This window comes from Peromyscus californicus, unplaced genomic scaffold (genome assembly GCF_007827085.1).
Source record: "Peromyscus californicus insignis strain IS unplaced genomic scaffold, ASM782708v3 Scaffold_13__1_contigs__length_99412109, whole genome shotgun sequence".
Classification (NCBI taxonomy): Eukaryota; Metazoa; Chordata; class Mammalia; order Rodentia; family Cricetidae; genus Peromyscus; species Peromyscus californicus.
In genome coordinates, this window is record NW_026294424.1 from 65,253,621 (window position 1) to 65,274,953 (window position 21,333).

The following is a 21,333-nucleotide window of genomic DNA, read 5'->3' on the forward strand; positions in this document are numbered from 1 at the left end:
ACACACACACACACACACACACACACACACACACACACACACACACACTTTCCTGCTGCTAAAGTATATGCAGATCCAGAATTTATGCTCATTGTAAAAGGGAGTTTAATTTTGTAAACTCACCATGGAAAAACAGTTTGGCATTATCTCTTCAAGCTGAACTCCTACTTACACTAAGATCCAGAAAAATCCACTCCTTGATATATATGCAAAAGAAACTCTTGCACATTTACAGCAGGAAATTTGGGCCAGAATATTCACAGCAATACAATCTGGGAAACAAGCAAAAAAAACCCTACTGCCAACAGAGCAGACGAACGAGTCGGTTCTTATGCAATGGGAACATCGCATAACAAGCAAATGAAGGATCAATAGCACTATGCAACAAAAAGAATGCCTCTTAACAATGTATCATTAAGTTGAAAGCATAGCAAAAGTTGATGTACAGCAGTTAAAGACAATTAAATGTTTTAAATTCTTTAAAAATGGGGATCACCTAAAATACCCATTAGAGACTATCTGTGGAATAAAACAATGGACTGATAGGGAGAGGAGAGAATAAACAGGAGGATAAGACTGAAGAAATGTATAACACACTGCAAGTTCATATTAGGGTCTGCTCTTTGGGCTGGATGTGGGTTAATTCTATGGTTATTATATTTTAATAAATAAATGAATGGATAGATGAAAGGAAGGTTATATGTGGTTATAGTGGAAATGTATTACTAACCAAACATCATCACATGCACTCAAGGAGCCTTAAAACAAATATATTCAAAAAGGCATGAAATATAAAACAGTAATAGTTAATGATATACAAATATAAGTTAAAATGCTTTTATATAAAATCTGAAGCCCAGCTGAAGCTTTACCCAAAACCACAACAATTTACTAATATCCTTTTATCTATATTTAACATGGTCTGTTTCAGGACATACCAAATGCACTTGTATGTCCTTATTCCTAAGAAAATTTAAATATCTGAAAGCACAAGATGTTTGTTTTCTTATAAACTTGAGTAAAGTGATCTTTCTTCTATACACTCCTTCTCTCCATTCCAATATGTATCTATATTGCACTCAGTCATTACCAATAGTACACAAACAATTTATGACATTTCTAATCTTAAAAATATTTATTTTCATATATTCCAAATGTGTATTTCCACATTACTTAAAAATATCCTTTCCATATTTAAATTTCTAGAAAAATCAGTACACACTGCTCCAAATCTTCCTTCCTGTCCCCTCCATCCTCTGCTGTATTTTGATTCACTGAAATTTTTGTTTGTACCATGAGCTTCCCCACTAGCAATTCTATTGTTCTCACTAACTTTTAAAACTGTTTTGTCCCCCATTTTTAAAACAAAGTTCTATTTCATGAGACACACTAATATCTTATGTTAAATATTTAGCCTGCATTCTCAAAGTGAGTATGTCTTTTGCCAACAATAACTATAAATAGAATTATTTCAAAAAATGGTTACTTGATTCTACCTCTTCCATTTCTCTACCCATTTGTACAAATGCCTCCACATAAACCTCCCCCTCTCTCTTTCTCTCTTCCTCCCCCCATGCCCACCTTGCCAAAAAACTGTTTTTGTCAAAGTTATCTAAGCCATGCATACCACTAAACGTTGTGGTCAATTTAAGCCCATGTCCGTATTGATCTATTTGTTGGAAACTATCATTTTTCCTAATGCACATTAGCCCTCTTATTCTCCTGCTAAGATATCATAGAACACTCTTGCTCAGACTTCCTGGGGATAATTGGCTCTTCCCCTTTCCATGACTATTTGCACCTTTTCTCTGCCTGGAATCTCTTTGGCCTGAAGACTTCAAATACCATTTGTGTTGACATGCCACTACCCATCAATTCCGGGCTCCTCTCTACTTAATGTCTAGAAACTGCGAATTTATTATATACACATGCAAATCATTCACCCATGCCTCTACATGGCTTCTACTATTACCCTGATGATTGTGTTACTTTTAGACATTTAAGTCAAAACTTTACTCAGCCTCCTTTCTTCTATTTCTCACAAACCTTGCATTATACCTGTCATCCTTCATCTTAAAAAAAAATATATAGGCAAAAGACAACCAAATCTAAGAAATTGACAGATTCTTCTGCCACTTGCTTGGACAAAGTGTTAATCATCTCTTGCCTGATTGAATGTGGAAAAACTCCAAACCATTTCTGCTTCTTTCTATTCTTAACACAACATTCCTAGTGAGCCTTTTAAAAGTTCATTAATCCAGCATATGCCCCTGATACTATCCCCTCTAGTCTTGTCTGGTCTAACTTAGAATAATAGCAAAGTCTACAAGCATGCTTATAAAGCTTTATACAACCTCTTTTTTGTTATTGCCCCTTTGTCCTCAGCAGTTTCATCTGTGCTGCGCCGGACCCAATTTCCAACCTTCACAGAATTGCACCTAGATTTCTTGCTCCCCAGAAAACTGTGCTTTATGCTCTTATCCCTCTATGATCAATATTCAGGTATCACTTTATCAACAAACCTTCCCAACTGTTTAGTTAAAGCCATGACCCCATGCTTTATGTTCACTGACACCAGACACACTGCACACTGAACAGTTCACTTGTTTTGTGGCTTCATTTCCTGCCTCTTCTACTAGCAAGTGAGCATGGGAGGAAAACTTGGACACTCCCCCATTACTTGAAGTAATACTTGTTCAGTTTCTCCGAATAGAAACCATGAAGCTATTTTTACTTTCCTTGATCATTCATATTAAACAGATCATCATTTTTGTTGGATTAAAATCCCCCAAAATATCTTCTTTGTCCATTTATGTCCATCCTTCCTATATCTACTTCATTCCACGCAGCCATCTTCATAATGACGACAATAACAATAAAACCTCAAAACACAAAAAGTTTCATCATACGCCTCATGTTTTGCTCTGTTTCTAAACCATTCTTTACCTATCAAACAGACAGGTCCTTTCACAGCCTAGGTCATGGTAAGTCAATGCCTTACTAAAGAACTCCAGTCACATCCAAGTTCACTAAGAGATTCATTCAGGCCCCTTTATAGAAAGACCTTTCATAACCTGGCTTCTGCTTACCATCCTAACCCAATACTCTAATATTCCTGGCCCTACTTTCGAACAAGAAGTATACCAGAAATCTTTTCATTCTTAAAATCATACCAATCTAGTGTCCACTTTTTCACCTTTTACTTCCTTTGTTTATTGAGTTGGTTTGGTTTTCTTGGTGGTTTGCTTGCCCAACAATAACTTTTCTCTTACCCCTTCCCTCCAGGCACCCTTTGCTGTCAACTTGACTTTCTTGGCCATTATGTCTATGCAGACTAGACTCCTCTCCCATTTTATTTTCTCTCTTGATGCTACTAAATTGTCCTCCAGTATTATCATTTACTTATTTTATCTTTGCTCCTCTTATCTCTTTATATTGCTTAGAGATAAGGTCAATGAGGGGATAATTTTGTTTCCAAATCCTGTCTTAAGGACTACATATTACTCCTCTTACACAACACCACATTACTCCTTCTACACAACACTGTATTTGCACACTGGTATAACAAACGAATAAATGAATGATGCTGGAAATGAAGTTTTATCTCTCTGTTCCTCTATTTGAAATATCCATTTGATCTATGATTGTTAATTACAATTTGCCATTCAATTAATAATGCTAGCACATGACACAGAAACTTTCAGACTAAGATATAGAGCATCTGAAAACATCACTGTCCAGGAAATACACCATGTTCACCTAAATAAATATGAGTTTTCATGTTTTCCTCTTCATTTTAAATATTATTAAAAAATATTGACAAAAAGTTCTTATTTTTTCTCTTTTGGGTGTTATAACCTCTTATTTATCCTTAATCAAGTAACAAGACATGTTCAGGACAACCTGACTCTTAATGCACAGTATTATGCAAGGAAGCCTCAGAAATGGACATACCCATTAGCTGTCTGACTAAAGATTTGAAGATGTGGTATGAGTGACTTTGTCACTTATTAGTTTTAGTTATTTTGGACAATTCAATAGAACTTCTCTCAGCCTCTTCTCTAGCAGAGGGATGACACCTGCCCTGAACATCTCTGTTTCTATAATAATCTTATTAAGTTTTATACATTAAAATATTTTTAAGACCACAAAGAATACCAGTAATATGAAGTCCTACTACACTAGTGAGCAAGCTTGCAAAACGGATGACAGGCTTCTGTTTCCATATCAGAAAGGTTATGGAAGAGGATGTAAAGCAGCCACCTATATTAAAGTATTGATTATTTGAGATCATGTGCCCCCAGACTGGTATGTGTCCCTTAGAACAGTGAAAAATGGGGAGGGACAGGATTCCTAAACTGTCTTCCCATGGCCAGCTATTTAGTCTTTTAAAGCCATACATCTGTGTTCAAAGTGGACAAGAGATAGAAGGAATGACTTTCTACTTCCTTTGTGACAAAGTCAATGTGGTGCCACTTCGAAGTAGGAGCAACTGCGTCAGCATGCTAGGAACTGACTCATGAGAAGATGAAAGACTCCTGCCCTTCAGAAGTCCATTCCAGCTTCTCTCAACTGCCCTGCTCTTCTTACCTTTCCCCTTTCCTTCCCCAATGGGAGAATGTGGAGACAAGAGAGAGGAGTTCCTGGAGGGATGAAGAGAAGAGAACCATTTCAGTTCCCTTTATCTCCCCACGGCAAGCTGTGCTGCTGAGTTAAAAATACATAATTTGGTTTCCAAATCTATTTCAACCTCTGCCTGGCCTACTGAGTAGTCACAAACCATCCAATTTCAATTCACATCTTTGCTTTTAGCTTTATTTTAAATGGAACAGAGCTAAGTTGTATAAACAGATAAAAAGTAAGTGTCCCACAAAGAGCAGAAATGGGATTAAAGGAAGCAGGAAGTCAATCCATATTTACAGTGTACCTTGGTCAAAATATGAATGGGTTTTCATCTTATTTTTAAAATGCCAAACTTTCCCCAAAGTATAAAGTGTCATGTCATAGAAGAGGTGAAAGTTGTGGCATATAGAGCTATGTGATAACAGTAATGTTTTTATTTATTTTAATTAGTTCACAATTAAAATTTCATGTAAACAGATAATCCACATACTGCAAGTGATAATGATCAGCCTTCTGTCACATTTGGAATGCTACATGTTTACAGAGAATGGCCCAGTTCTGAAAAGTCAGTCATCTGACCACAAGTACGCATGAGCAGAGTGAAAAACATCACTAATATAGAGCTTTGTGGTAATTTCATTGTTAATTAATTACCTGCTAACACTCAATGTAGGATAACTACAACCCTGCCCCACAAAGTTTTAAAAAAAAGAGCCAGGTGAGTGATACAGATCACTCAGCAATGCAAGTGAGGTGCCTTAAGACGCTTGGCAGCATTTTAGTTGACCCAAATCTAGCACTCTTGTTATGGTCTACAGAGTGTTATGGGAGACAGTACATGGTAAAAATGCTCCTATAACAGCAGGTTCCTTTCTTCTTCTTTTAAGTTGTCTTACAGCCAAGAGAACATATTTTTACTTTCAACACTTACTAATAAAGTCATATAAATCCAGCTATAAATTGTGCTTTCATTTATGAATATTTAAACTACATGTGAGTTATATTTTCCTTGCTTTTATATTTGAAATGTGAAGTTTAAAACCCTTCTGGGAAGATGAAGCCTCTTTTATTGACATAATACAGTTTCAAGTGGTATCACATCATCTAGAACATTCTCCACAAAACTATTTTTTGACCTAAAATGATAATGTCCTCATCACTTATGAGAGCTCATATGTTGACAAATGATTCACTTCTCTAATGAAACCTCTTTTCAGATTTGCATGAAGGTGAAGGTAGTGTTGGCACAACACCCTATACCTGGAGAGACCAGGTGGGAAAAAAAGCAGGAGAAACTTCCATCGTAGCCGCCTACCTTTATCACTGTCAATATGCAGACACCAAAGGAATCCTCTCACTCCTTGACCGAATGTATGCCATTAAATCCAGAAAAGAAATGGATTGGAATGTAGGAGACCAGATCACAGCTCATCACTAATGTGCTATGTGCTCCATCAAATCCTCCTTGTCTTTAGTGCCCTGGTTTTCCTTGTCCTCCAGAGACTCATCTCCCTAGTCTATCCAAGTCCTCTTTATCCCAGAATTCTTGCTCACTCGGTCCACAGTCCTTCTACCTCATATCCCATGTGTTCTCCACTCCAGGATCTATTTTATCTCTTCTCCCACTCTTTCCCTCCTCCACAGCCTCAATGGAAGGCAGAGAGCACCGCCTCCCCTCCATGCTTTAAGTTCACCTTTTACTCATCACACCACTCAGTGTAGGACATCACCCCAATCTACTGGCTTTGTCCTGTAAAGACAAAATGCCACCTGGATTCAAATCCATAAACTCAACTTGAGTCAGTCTAACTTTCCAAATCTGTCTGATGGGGATATCCACAGCTTCTTGGAGTTGCTGTGAGAGTTAAGAATAATGTATATAAAATGCAGTTGTAGTTGAAATGTTGTTACCATTCCTATCATTGCAAGAATGTTGGCTACTTTACATCTGAGGCCATCTTGTTTAACTCATTTACAGTAGAAAGAGAGGGACTTTGCATTCAGAAAGGTGAGCCAAGCCAAGCAGGATCTTAGCAAGTCCCTTTTCCCTGATGAACTGGACTGCTGGGCTGTCTGAGGTGAATTCTATCAGATTTCGGTGCACCCAGTGCTTAGAACCATGCTTGCCATAGATGCCTATTGAAAATACAAAGGAAATATGTTAAGAGAACAAAGTGCTGTGAATATGTCTCTCTATTAAGCACTTTGCAGATACTGATTGAAGGAGGAAATTAAGCCAAACACTTCTCAAGCATTCCAGGAGATATGTGAAAGACCAGCACCCCAAGAAAGTAAGAACAGAGTAGGAAAAGGACTGGGTTCCCCTGCAGAGCAGCCAACTTCAGCTTTGTGCCCTAGATTCCTGTCCCAGGTGGAACACAGGGTGAACCTTTGGCAGAGGGAGGGACACGTGGGAGGACAGAAGACCTGAGGCCAGCTGCCTTTGGTGCAACAATGTACCTGCTTTGCAGAGCGACAGATCCAAGGAAACAAACTCCATGCTCAGGCTCAGGGAAGCCAGGCAGCCACAGTGCAGCAGCTCTGAGTTCATTTTTGAATTCCCAGTCTCCCCCACCCTGCAGTCAGGTCTCAGGAGGTAATTAGTGTGGGGGAGGCCAAGCTCCTGAGGGGGCGGGGAGATGGGAAAGTACGGGTGGAGGCGGTCTTCTTGTCATAGGTCTCACTGAGGAGAGGAAGAGAGAAAGGGGAGGGGGGAGGCGCTCGAGAGAATGACTGGTTTTCATTTTTGCACGTGAGGCGTACCTAATGATATTTCCACAAATAGACAAGCAGACCAGAGACGGACACACAGAGCACACTTGCGTGTTTTGAAACATTCCGTACCCCCAAATCCAGGACGCAGCCTGTTGTCATAACCATCCAGCAAACTGTCCAGGATACGGGTAAAATTTTCCGGGCACATTTTCTCGTCCTTTGAGTTCTGTCCTGGGGATTCGTTTAAACTGCAAGTGCAAAAATAACGGGGGTGGAAAAGACTATTTTAAGAATGAATCTGAGAACAGGTGGAAAAAGGGTTGCCTTCTAGGGAAAGAGTCGCTGGCCTTAAGCTAAAGGAGGGTTGGGGGTTGGGATGTGGAGAACCACATCCAAAATGGTCAGGAAAAGCGCACCCGTAGGCAGCACGCACCCCCAGACTGCAAGTACCCTCAGGTAGCATGAACCCCAGCACCCGCGCTTCCTGCACCCGACTGCCCAAGTGCTTTCTGAGTCCACTCGTCAAAGCTTGGCTTCAGCCCATATGACACTGAAGACGGGAAGATCTGCTTCGCTAAGGGAAGGATGAGTGGCCAGAGCGGTGCTGTGGATCTGGGCACTTGTCCACCTTTCCCATGCACCCTTACCCTACAACACCCTCCCACCCACCCACCCCCCGAACTCACCAAGCCGCCAGGCACAGGAAGTGCAGGAGGGCAAGGCTGACCCCGGAGCACAGCGCGATCGCGGGTACCTTCTGGACAGAAATCATCTTCGCAACATGCCATACTTTAAGCCTGTTCACGTTTCCAGGCTCTCGAGATGCCCTGTGCAGGGTGCGAGGAGAGGGCAGAGAGGCTCCCGCGGCGTGCGCACACTCGCGCTCACACTCGCCCGCGCTCCGCCAGCCCAGCCGCGGTGGGCGTGTGTGTGCACGCGGCCAGGGGAGGCGGGACCTGCGCGCCCGCCCCCCTCCCTCGCCCAGTTCGAGCCGAGCCTGGGCTCAGCGCCGCACCTTGTCGCTCCTGCAAGCCCTGCTCACCCGTGAACTTGGGAGCTCCTGCCACGCGAAGCTAGGCAAGTTTGTTCCAACCTGTAACTCGGGGGACACGACCCACGGTCGTAGGTCCCTGCTCCGGGTCAGCGATCCCACAACCCCAAGTGGGTCCCTTGCCACAGGACCGGGCGAACTTCTCTCCCTAATCCCATTCCCTTCACCAGCGTTTTGGCTGGAAACAAAAAGCTCCTTTCTCATAGGTTGTATGAGGACTTGTCTGTGCCCACTGTGGAGGATGTAGGTGGAGAGAAAGGGCGGGATGACAGGGTTTGCGGGGCGTGGCGGTGGGAGGTAGTGAGGGAGAGAGGCGAACCTGTGTCGGGTACCACAGCCTTTGGGACCTCGCCTTCAAGGGCCAGGACACCGGGCTGCCTAGTGAGTAAGGGAAGGAAGAGATTCTTCCTAGTAACCTGGGTGGACTTCTGCCAAACTGTTGGGAAGTTATTGGAGAACACAGCCAAGGCATCTGTCAAGATATTGCTCTAAAGAGAACAGGTTTTCTTACTTTGCCCCATCCCACTCTACACACACTCATGCCCTCCCCGCTTGCCACTCCACCCAGGAGCCATGGGGATAGAGACCTGCGACTTTGTGAAACCTTCTCTTTCAGAATGGAATTGATTGGATTCCAGAAGTTGACAGCTTTAGCTTTGTGAAGGAGGCAAAGGTGGCTAGGCAGGGGAGAGAGAGAGAGAGAGAGAGAGAGAGAGAGAGAGAGAGAGAGAGAGAGAGAGAGAGAGAGAGAGGAAAGGGAGGATGGGTGGAAAGATGGAGGAAAAGAGGGTGGGAGGGAGAGAGATGGACCAGGGAGGGAAGGGGTTGTTTCCTTCACAACTTGAGAGAGAACCTTAAGCAGGATACCTTTAATGCTTTATGAAATAAAGATAAATATTTCAAACAGGCCTATAAAAAGCCCACTAATTATTAGTTGAGGGGGATGTCTTTTACATTAATATGATGCACACGACTATTCCATACAATTGGTGTCAATGGCATAAGCAATTTCCATAATATTGGGTCCTTGGAACCAGACACCGCTGGGTTCTGTTTAGAGAGTTACTGACTTGTTCAAATGTTTATGACTGGTGGGCTGCTAGCATACGGAAAAATTAGAAAAGAGTTTTGGGTTTTGTTTTTGTTTTTCTTAATTAATTCAATCTCCTAATAATATATTTTTTCTTTCCAAAGGAAAGCAAATAGTGTAGCGTGAAGAGTTATGAGCTCCCATGGGGGTGTGCATTCTGAATTGCTGCCTTGTGGAATTTGTTAGACTCCCATCGTTCCATCTCTGACATTCTCCTCCTGTGGACTGTAATCTCATGCTGGGTGTTTGACATCCCTCTGTGTTTATCTCTTGTTACAGCGCAGGGCATGTAGCCTATCAGTAATATGATTGGACAAATAAATCAGTTACTTCCTTAGTCGGAGATCTATCTTACTGATTGTGGTGAAATGTAACCTCTTTCTTTTAGGACAACAATAGAAGAATGCCTGTATCCTGCAAGCATGCGGTGAAGGCATTATACACACACACACACACACACACACACACACACACACACACACACACACATACATTGTATATAACAAATACAATGCTCATAGAAGACTGTGTTAGTACTATATTATCTATTGACCAGCAGTGGGACTGCTATATCACATGGTGGTCCAATTCCTAGTGATTTCCATATGGTTGTATCAACATACAGTCTCCGCTACAACATATAACTTTCCCCTAATCCGTGGACTTTGACAGAGACTACACCCATAAGAATTTCATGGTTATCAGTGGATACTATTGTCTAAGGCACTATTTTTGTGCTGTATTTGTCACAAACTTAATTGTTTTAGTGTAAATATTTGAAAAAAAAAACAAAATTTGAGCAATGTTTGCATTTTACCTGAATAACATCTGTACATGAATTCACAAAGTCAACATTTTTAGGGATTTTAAATTACGAAATATATTGTATATTTATCTGTAATTGAGTTTGGCACTGACACATTGCTTTTATACTGAGTGGCCTCTAAAATCCCACAATAACTTAGTAAGAAATGCTCTACTTCCAATACAAACTTTTGGTGTATTTGAAAATCCAGTGTTTTCTGGGGAATAGGAAGAATACCCTTTCAAGACCAGTGTACTTAGGAGCAGAGTCACCAGATAGTCTGCTACAGTTAGTAAATCGTTAATAACAGGAAACAATTATTATATTACATCTTGAGTAATTAAATGGGTTCATAGTAAGTTTAGAAGTTGTATTGGTCACTTTTCTAAAACCAGGGCCACTTACAGAAGATTGAGTTTATCTGCACTATGATTCCAGGGGCTTAGAGTCCATGAGGGCAAAGTAGAGACTTGGCAGGGCAGATGGAGCCAGAAGTTGAGAGCTCACCTATTGAACCTCAAGTAGGAAGCAGAGAGAGATTAAAAAAAATGAAAATGGCATGTCTCTGGACTCTTAAACCTACCTCTAGTGATATACTTCCTTCTAAACATCCCAAACACCACCAACTGTGAGCCAAGTGCTCAAATGCTAGAGGATATGGAGGACATACTAATTGAAACCACCACAGAAGTAACCCCCAAAGTCATAATTTTTTTGTGTGTTCTATACAGTTCACAGAAAGTACTGTTAGAATAAATATTCTCTTAATTGTGTTAGTGAATTCATGTGGTATAGATGTGTATGTCCAAGTTTCTGAAGAAACCAATAATTAAGTTGTGTATAACTCAGTGTAAAGTGGCAGTAGCTACTAGGAAAAAATTTAAGCATCATCCACAGGTACTGGAAAAAAAATTAAGTTGTTCTCAAGTGGCCATATAATAAATACAGTGCTGTGTCTTGTATTATGAAATCTCATGTCTATTTTACAGACTATTAACATACCCCAGTGTATTCATAAAGAAGCATGCAGAGTGTTTTTAATAGCTAATAGTAGAAAATTGTAAACAAATCAGTATTTAATGGAGATGGGAATGAGGAACAGAGATTGTAGGAGACACGGAGAGCTATGACATAACACATTGTTTCAGTTATAATCTAGCTATACCAAAATAACTGAGGCTGAGTAATGCAGCTCATAGTTTTGGAGGCTTAAAATTCAGGTAGCATAGTCTTGGCTCTTGTAAGGATCCTGCTAGCTACATCACAACATGGTGAATGGTATCCTGGTAGGATCTTATGAGGGGGGCAGTCAGCTGTTGAGACAGGAAGCCAAAACAAACTGAGGACAAGTCAGACTTGCTCTTTTTTTTTCACCACCCTATCATAGGAACTAACCAGGTTCCCACAAGAACTACTTTAATCTCTTTGAAAGATGATGCCTCAAATAACCTGTGTCTTGGGGTAGGCACTCACCTTTAAAGGTCCTGCCACTCTCACAACACTGGGGACCACATTTTGAACACACAAAGATTATGTTTCTGTAGCATTTAAAATGAAGAAAATAAGATCCATCTACCTATCCATCCATCTACTTAGAGATACACAAAATAAAAGGCAGAAAAATATTTTCAGCAAAATATTCAATTAAATTTAATAAAGATGGTCAAGCTAGGGGAGGGACGGGGTGGGAGAGCAGTGAAAGAGATATCTTAATAGAGGGAGACAATGTGGGGTAAGGGAGAAACCTGGTGCTAGGGAAATTCCCAGGAATCCACAAGGATGACCCCAGCTTAGACTACTAGTAGTAGTGGAGAGGGTGCCTGCACTGGCCTTCCCTGGTAATCAGATTGGTCAATATCCTAATTGTTATCATAGAACCTTCATCCAATAACTGATGGAAGCAGATGCAGAGATACACAGCCATGCACCAGACTGAGCTCCACGAGTCCAGGCAAAGAGAGGTAAGAGGAATTAAATGAGGGGGGGGGGGTGTCAAGATCATGATGGGGAAATCTACAAAGATAACTGAACCAAGCTTGTAGAAACTCAGGAACTTTAGACCAACAGCTGTGGAACCTGCATGGAACCAGACTAGACCCTCTGCATATGGGAGACAGTTGTGTAGCTGGGTCTGTTTGAGGGGCCCCTGGCAGTGTGCTCAGGATCTATCCCTGGTGCATGAGCTGGCTTTCTGAATCCCATTACCTATGGTGACACCTAGCTCACCCTTGATGCAGGGTTAGGAGCTGTGTCCTGCCTCAACTGCATGTACCAGGCTTTGCTGTCTCCCCCATGGGAGAACTTACCCTTCTGGAGGAGGGAATGAGGAGTTGGAAGGAGGTGGAGGTTAGGCATGGGTGGAGAGAGCAGGAGGAGGGATGAGAGGGGGATCTGTGGTTGGTATATAAACTGAATAAAATTTTAAAAATAAAAAAATGAATAAAGTGAAAAATGACATTGTAAATTGTTCATGGGCATAAATATAGCCACTTGAGCAAATATGAGTGGAAAGAAAAACCACAAAACTTTATATAGTAAATATCTGGGAAAAGGAAGAATAAATATAGTAAAGGTGAGGATCAATGCCTGCTTCAACTGTGTAATGCCTTGTTTCAATGGAAAAAAATGTCTGAAGGAAATGTGGAAAATGTTAACTTTTTTCAAATGCAGTAGTAAGGACTTGAATGTTCACTATTTCCTGTTTTTTTTTATTATTGTTGTTGTTTTTGAACAACTGTTGGTGTGCAACAAAGCAATATAAAACTTGCTGTGTTAAAACAATGATTTATGGTGGTTTCTCAGAGCATTTATCATGTGGCTATGGCAATTATTCATAGAGGTCCATAATACTACCATAGTTAAACAGTGGCACATTTATCTGTGCCCATTCAAGGTATTAGACACTGCTTTAGAATTTTGCACGATGGACACCTAGCTGGGCAACCTGGAACACCTGGGGAGGCATAGGTTACTAGTTGCACTTCCTCCCCCATCGTTCTCTCCTGTCTTAGTTAGATTAGGCTTCCTCACAAGGTGATGGTATAAAGATGATGAAACTCCTTAAATACTGTGTGTCCTCCCCAACAGTCAATATGAAGCTGACCACTTCTGAACAAAACCTTCAAAATACAGAGCATCTTTGTATTGGTCAAAGCAGATTATAGGGTCTAATAGGTTTGTGCAAAGACGATTCACAAAGATATAAATACTGAAGGATACTGAATATATTGAAGGATACTGAGGATATTGAAGAGTAGCTATGACTCTATACAATTTTTAGATGCCTCATTCCACAGGAAAGTAAAAAACAAAAACTAAATACCATTTAGTGAGTATTGTGATGGTTAATTTTGGGTGAGCTGGGAAAAATCACAGTACACATATGTTTGGTAAAATACTCTAGATGTCTCTACAAAAGTTGTTTTTATGGGCAAAATTAAAATTACTCTACAGCCATCCACTTTGAAAGAGCCCAATCTCATCTGATAATACTAAAACTAAAGTCACTGAATAAAGCAGATGGCTGTCCATGCTGAGGCTCTTCCTCATCCAATGGATTGGAGACCTTGGCAGACAGTGACCAACTGCCCTGGAAGAGGGATCCCACTGTGGTCTTGAGTTGCAGTATTATGTTTGTTGAGGGGGAGGGATGCCCAAACAGGCAATATATCCAGCTTAGGTTTCGATTTTCCAGCTCATGAGTTAGTTATGTTATTGTTGAGACAGGATCTCCCTGTGTAGCCTTTGCTGGACTAGAACTCAATGTACAAACCAGCTGACCTTGGATTCTTAGAGACCCACATGCTTCTGTCTCCTTAGTGCTGAAATAAAAGATGTGTAGCACCATGTCTGACGTGAGTCTTTTTTTTTTAATTAAAAAAATTTTCTTCATTTTACATACCAACCACAGATCCTCCTCTCATCCCTCCTTCTGTTCCTTCCACCCAGGCCTAACCTCCACCCCATTCTGATGCCTCATTCCCTCCTCCAGAAGGGTAAGTTCTCCTATGCGGGAGACAGCAAAGCCTGGTACATGCAGTTGAGGCAGGACCTAGCCCCTCCCCCCTGCATCAAGGGTGAGCAAGGTGTCACCATAAGTAGTGGGATCCAGAAAGTCAGTTCATGCACCAGGGATAGATCCTGAGCACACTGCCAGGGGCCCCTCAAACAGACCCAGCTACACAACTCTCTCCCATACGCAGAGGATCTGGTCCCATGCAGGTTCCACAGCTCTTGGTCTAAAGTTCCTGAGTTCCTAAGAGCTTGGTTCAGTTGTCTCTGTAGATTTCACTATCATGATTCATCGTGATCTTGACCCCCACCCCTTTGCTCATTTAATTCCTCTTCCCTCTCTTCAACTGGACTCCTGGAGCTCAGCCTGGTGCTTGGTTGTGGATTTCTGCATCTGCTTCCATCAGTTACTGGATGAAGGTTCTATGATGGCAGTTAATGTATTCACCAATCTGATAACCAGGGAAGGCCAGTGCAGGCACCCTCTCCACTACTACTAGTAGTCTAAGCTGGGGTCATCCTTGTGGATTCCTGGGAATTTCCCTAGCTCCAGGTTTTTAAAGTGTGGATACATGGGGCTGGGTAGATGGCTCAATAGTTAGGAGCACTTATTGCTCCTGCAGAGAACCTGGAATCTGTTCCCAGTACCCACATTGGGTGGCTCACAACTCCTTGAAACTCCAATTCTAAGGTTCCAACACTGTCTTCTGAACTGTTTAGGCATCTGCATGCTCAGGAACCCACACATAAATAAATAAGTAAATAAGTAAATAAATAAGTAAATAAATAAATAAATAAATAAATAAGCATTTTTAAATGTGGGTGGAAAAACGGAAGTCGACAGATAATAGAGAGATTATATCTTACTGTTTCTATTTCAGTGCCATAAATAATACAGGATTAATAGATTAAATATTCATCTAACCTTTTAGGTTTTGCTAAAATTTGATGTTTTAATTAAATTATATTTTTCCTGTTTTTGAATTCCAATGATTTGCTCCAAAGATGATGCTAAATTTCTATAGAAACTTGAAACTTATAAAAGATTATCCTCTTATTTGTCTTACAATGATGAATTTTGTGAAATAGACAAGCTCTCATGATATGGGAGCAAATATAAATATTAAACGTACATGAACTACAGTTTAGATTCTAAATTAGTCACCATATTTTAATTTGGTCCCTTTAATATTTTTGTCTGATACTGTACCTGCATTATAAAATCTTGGGAAATAAAAACTACTAGGAAATGGAAGCAAATTATTTTAACATAATTACTTAATGCAAATTTTAAAATGTACATTTTAAGTATAACCAATGGTTTAAGCTTTTGCAAAAAAAAGAAAATACTACCTTAGGGACTGGGGAGATGGCTCACTGGCTAAGAGTGCTTGCTGCTCTTGCAGAGGACCTGAGCTTGGTGCCCACCACCTACGCAGGTGGCTCACAGCCAAATGTGTGACTCCAAATCAAGGACATTGGTGAACACCCAAATTCACACATACACATTCTAGCATGGAGATATCCATATAAATCTCAGAACCCCACCTTAAAATCTTTAGGAAATCAACAGTGATGGAATATATTTGGCAATTAAATAGGTCCAAAAAGCAAAATCATAGAACTTGCTCTGTATGTTCTGCAATTATACTATAAGCATTTGCATAGAATATGCTTATTCTATTGGCTTAAGAGTGGCATGAAAGGAGCAATACTTCAGAAATATTCATAATTAGAGTAACATAGCAAATCATTCTGAAGTGTGCATGTATTTTCACTCACCATTCTATACACAAACGTTTTTGGCTTTTCAAATGTTTAAGTAACAAGAAAAAGCATAACTGTAGGTACTTTTATGCCTTTTTCCTCTATTTTCACTTTTTTGATGGGGGGGCAGGGAATACAGAACATGCCACACAAGTCAGAGGCACATAAACTAAACAATCTGGGTATTGTCACAGGTGTACCTCAGCTGGCATCAATTGGACAGAGTTATCAAAAACTAATTCTCTACACAAACCCATAAAGCCTGAACACAACTCAGTGGTAATGCGTGCAGCCAGACTGCTCTTCATTACCATCTGGTGGCTACTGCATGGAGTGGCATTACCATAATTTTAAAACAGAGTTAAAGGGATTGACTGTTATGCCTGGGAAGAGAAGTAACATCAACACAATTGACAATATTAAAAATATGGTAGGATGGGCATACAAGGATTGAGAGGCTTCCCTTACCATAAAAATTCAGTGTTGGAAAATCTAAGTCACTGGAAGCAATACACAATGGGTAAAAGTTTCATGTCTGATAAATAGGATGCATGAAGAGCATGAAACTGTATGAAATCACTTTTATTTGTTTTATAACAGAAAAAAGATAAGACCGAATTTTTCCTTAGTGACAATGTTCAGAATCCTAAATCTTTCAGTCATCACACAGTCTCATGTGTCATTTGCCCCAGAAATGTCCTTCTATTTTCTTGTTTGTTTTGGTTTTTCAAGACAGAGTTTCTCTGTGTAGTTTTGGTGCCTGTCCTGGATCTCGCTCTGTAGACCAGTCTGGCCTCAAACTCACAGAGATCCACCTGCCTCTGCCTCCCAAGTGCTGGAATTAAAGGCGTGCACCACCACCACCTAGCTGTCCTCCTGTTTTATCTATCTGTAAAATATCATCTATTTTTAAAATTTACTTTAAATAGCACTTCTCTTGAGAATCTATGACCACCAGGTAAGGGTTCTGTTTTCAGTGGCTATTGACAGTTGTTGAACATCTGTCAATCATTTACATAATAATTTCCTATCATAATTGAGATTTCCAGCAGTGGGGATGGTGTTTTATTTATTCTCACAGGACTTGAGTCCTAAACATCTAACATCTGTTTATGTAAAGAATGAATCCAGGAGGAAGCGCACTATTACTTGGAGAATTTAAACTACAGGAAACATGTTGCTGGCCCCACAAATACTAAAGCAACTATACAATTTGATTTGGGAGAGGAAAAATATTTTTAAAAAATCCATATTGATCTTGCATATATCAGATTCACTGATATCTTACAACTTCAAAGCCAAATGTAACCATAGAAACCACCCGTTGTACCACATTTTTAAAGGGGGAGACTGAAGCTGTGATGGAAGACCCAACTTCCCCCAGTTTCTGTAATTAATAAACAATTTGAAGCTTTGAATTTCAGTTTTAAACTCTTTACACAATATTCTTTTTTTTCAGAGAGGGTCTTGCCTCACACTTACAGCAATTCTCCTGTTTCAGCCACTCAGGTGCTGGGATTACAGGTATATGCCACTCTAACTAACTTTAAGATTTTTTGTTTTAAAGCTGGAGAAATGGCTTAGCAGGAAAAGGTGCTTGCTACCAAGCCTGAGGAGACCTGAGTTTCATGCCTGGATCTCACACAGTGGAAGTAGAGAATCGAATCCCACAAGTTGTCTTTTGGCCTCTATATATGCACAGTGGTGTGACCCCGCACACATAAACATAGACACACAACCACCAAAATAAATGTAAAATTAATTTTAAAGGTTTTATTCTACTGTTTTGATCTCTGATTTAAAAATGAACTCAGTTCTGAGGATGTTTGTCCTTAAAATTATTTGCCCATGAAAAGATTTTAATTCAGCAATAACGTCTTCCTTTCAAGTTCTAGATCCTACTGCTGTACACTTTGGCCACACAACACAAATATTCAAGTTGGAAAAGTACTGGAAGCCTCCTCAGTAATGGCTAACCTATAGTACCAGAGATTCTGTGTAGGGTGCTGGGTAGAAATGTCAGCAACAATTTTACCCAGTGCAAATCGTTTGAGCTATAATAATGACCTACCAGGGAAGAGGTGCCCACTAGTGCAACATGAAAGTATCAACAGCTTTTTAATTAGAATTGTGTCCCACCACATAGTCAGGAGCCCGTGGCTGGGGAACTCATAATCAATCACAGAACACAGAATGCCTATGTTTCCCTCTGCTAGGTCTCAGTTAGGAACCATTACTTCTGCAATCACTCCCAAAACTCTGTAACTAAATCTCCAAGTAGGTGAGCTGCAAGTTATGGAGTCCTAACCACATCATCCTATAATTTGAATTCCCATCTACTCTGATTTGTTGACAGATGACTTCCAGTACTTTCACTCTTTCCTAGAATGTAGAAGCTCTCTTTTAATCCTTCTATTTAAATAATGTATTGCAAAACTGCACATTTCTGATTTGGAGTGTTATCATGTGTTTTCAAATTTACCAATAAAAAAAATAACATCTTTTAGTTTTGCCTAGACTGCTGAAATGAGATGTCATTTTTCCAACTCATTTCAACATCTTTTGAGAATGGAATTCCTTCAGTTGGATTGTTTACAAGACACTTACAATGAAGAGTGTTTTTCTTTTTTTTCTGGCATACCAAATTAAGAGTATAGATATTGATTTTCAGTTGGGATCATTCTGGAGAGGTTTTGTAAAGCTGTTGTTCCGGTTCTTGAGGAAGGTATTTGACATGTTATATTGCCATTTAATTTTGCTAGACTGCATAACCACACAAAACCACAGCAATAAATATTGAAAATGTGTTAAATTTTCTATATAGAATTATAAAGATAGAACTCTTTTGTGAGCCCAGTAATATGTCTCGTGTCATGAATATAAGACCACTACAAAATCAGATTGCTTCACTCATTTTTAATGCATTGATTTGAGCTATGAAAGGTGATTGTCCAATAGTCTTACTTTTTAAATTTAGAATTATATCTATCACAAAGCATTAAATATAAGTTAGCAAAAGGTTCTACAAAAACACGTTGCTTGCACTTTTTGGTTCAGCTTGAAAAATCAGAATTCTACAATTCACAAACCCAAATAAGAACATAGAATAAGTGGGATAACTAAAAAGTTTAACAAGATGGCAGGTTTAACCCAAATACATCAACTCTTGCATTGCATATAGATATAAATAGTGCAATTGAAAGCAAAACGTGGCTGCATTGAGTAACAAAACAAAGTCCAAGTATATGTCACTAACAAGAGATCTACTTTAAATATAAAGACAGAGCACTTTAAAGTAGAGCATCTCCCATATTATCCTTGTATTAGCATTAGGTAGTACTTTAGCTGTAAGAAATAGAGATAGAGAATGTTTCATACTGATAAAGATATACACTCACCAGAGAATATAATTATAAATTTGAGCATATTCACCTTTAAATTGTTAAAAAAAATTTGTATTTAGGGTTTTTAAGCTAACATGTGTTAGTTGGACTTGTTCTTGTACAAATTTCCTGGCAGAACAAGTGAGAATGGCGAAAGATATACTTCAGTTCACAGTTTCAGGGGTTTCAATCCATCATGGCTGGAAGGGAACGGCAGAGCCTGTCAGCTGATGAGGTCAGGAAGCAAAAGGAGAGAATGTCCATTTGAGTAGATGGTCTCCTTTTCCCTTTTTATTTAATTTGGGCCCCAGTGTATTGGATGGCACTACCCATATTTAGTGTGGTAATTTTTGAGTGACATTTCCTTAGTGGACATGTAGAACAAATGTCTACTCCCTCCAGATAGGGAACCAGTGGCAGACCAAAGTAATGATCCCACAATACTGCAGTTTGGAGAACCGATCACTTTTTTAGGGTTACTTACACAGGTGTTATTGACAGGCATTTATAAGACTGTAGCATATGCAAAGGGTTGCAACAACACCATAAAGTTCAACTCAGCCTGGATGGTTAATCCAGAGCTCCATGCAAGACTCTCAGGAGGCTGTCTGGTGGGAGATTTTCCTCTACTCAGTAGCTGTTTGCTGATTGTGAAACCTGAGAATAGCTCTTGTGAATCTTTCAAGTTACCTATGCAGAGACTTGTGGATTTCATTTATTGCCTGAGCTTAATGAACTGCCTCTGTCCCTTCAATAAGTAATGTTTCAATTTGGAAGAAACTGCTACATAGTTCAGTCTCCACTGTCTCTGAGAGTATGCTCACCCACGTATTGAGATGTATACTTAATATCTCCAGGTGACAATCAAGAAGAATAACCACAGAAGGACATGACAGTATTAGACTTTTTACTTAATTAAAAAATAATTGCATCATTACCTCCGTTCTTCTCCACTTCTTCAATGCCCACCAGTTCCCCTTTGTACTAAGGACCTCCCATAAGATGTCACCTTTAAAATGTCTGTGCAGTTTCTACAATGCCAAATGGAGAACAGACTTCCTAGCACATGAACCTCTGGGTATGACAGCCATAATCACGTCACAGCATGGACAAAATTAAGACCCTTAATCATAGCGATGGGAGGTCTTAATACACCTCGGTCAGTATCTAATGAACAAATAGATCAAAGCTGTTGTGAACATATAGAAAATAATCAACAGCCCCGGTAACAAACTGGAGGTTACTGACACAGAGGGATGCTGGATCTCATAACTGCATGGCACATAATGTTCTCAACTAACATGAAACACGACCAAGCCGATCGCAAGCTAGGATACAAAGCAAACCAAACCAGCATCAAGAGCTTGAGATCATACTAACCCTGTTCTTTTACCACTATGAAATCAAGCTTGAAGTCAATAGTAAATAAATTAGAACAAAATTTCTTGGAGAAATTTTCTCAGGAGAAAATTTGGAGCAAGAAGCCAGGCGTAAGAGAGGTGTGATCCAAGTTTCAGGAGGCTTAAAACTGAAGAAATTTATGTCCTAATAAAACTAGGTATCATATATATATAAATATATATGGGTGTATTTGTGTGTGAGGGGGTGGGTGTGTATGATGTAGAATATATATCACATATATCCTATATAACTATATGTTGCTTATATGTGTGTAATATATGTTATATACTCATATATAATATATATCATATAAATAAGATGTACAAATTTAAGCTGTTGCAGTTGTGATGATGAAGGCAAGAATGCTGAAACTAGATAAAGAATGCATTTTTATTTAAGTGAAGAAACCATGGCAACCAGGAGCCCAGTTAGTTCTCGTTGATAGTAATGGCTGCCTACACTACAAAGATGACAGTAGGAGCAGACG

The 21,333-nt window shown here is 39.8% G+C and overlaps 1 protein-coding gene and 1 long non-coding RNA gene across 7 annotated transcripts in view; one reads left to right on the plus strand and one right to left on the minus strand.

Annotated features, from left to right (window-relative positions):
- Positions 1-8,599, minus strand: part of Gabra4 (gamma-aminobutyric acid type A receptor subunit alpha4) — a 75,465-nt gene extending 66,866 nt beyond the window's left edge. The window contains exons 1-2 of one of the 6 annotated variants that reach the window (XM_052735089.1): positions 8,025-8,582; positions 7,468-7,586 (exon numbers count right to left, since the gene is read on the minus strand). In XM_052735089.1, the coding sequence (XP_052591049.1) occupies positions 7,468-7,586; positions 8,025-8,110 (205 nt within the window). In that variant the 5' untranslated portion in view covers positions 8,111-8,582. Of the gene's footprint in view, positions 1-7,467; positions 7,587-8,024 lie in introns of all 6 variants that reach the window. The other 5 variants (XM_052735088.1, XM_052735087.1, XM_052735092.1 and 2 more) reach the window with 5 other exon arrangements.
- A 3,557-nt stretch (positions 8,600-12,156) lies between these two features.
- On the plus strand, positions 12,157-21,022 carry LOC128108501 (uncharacterized). Its single transcript, XR_008217491.1, has 3 exons — positions 12,157-12,245; positions 14,233-14,279; positions 17,630-21,022. It is a non-coding gene; the product is annotated as an uncharacterized LOC128108501 (long non-coding RNA).
- The last annotated feature ends 311 nt before the right edge of the window (positions 21,023-21,333 follow it).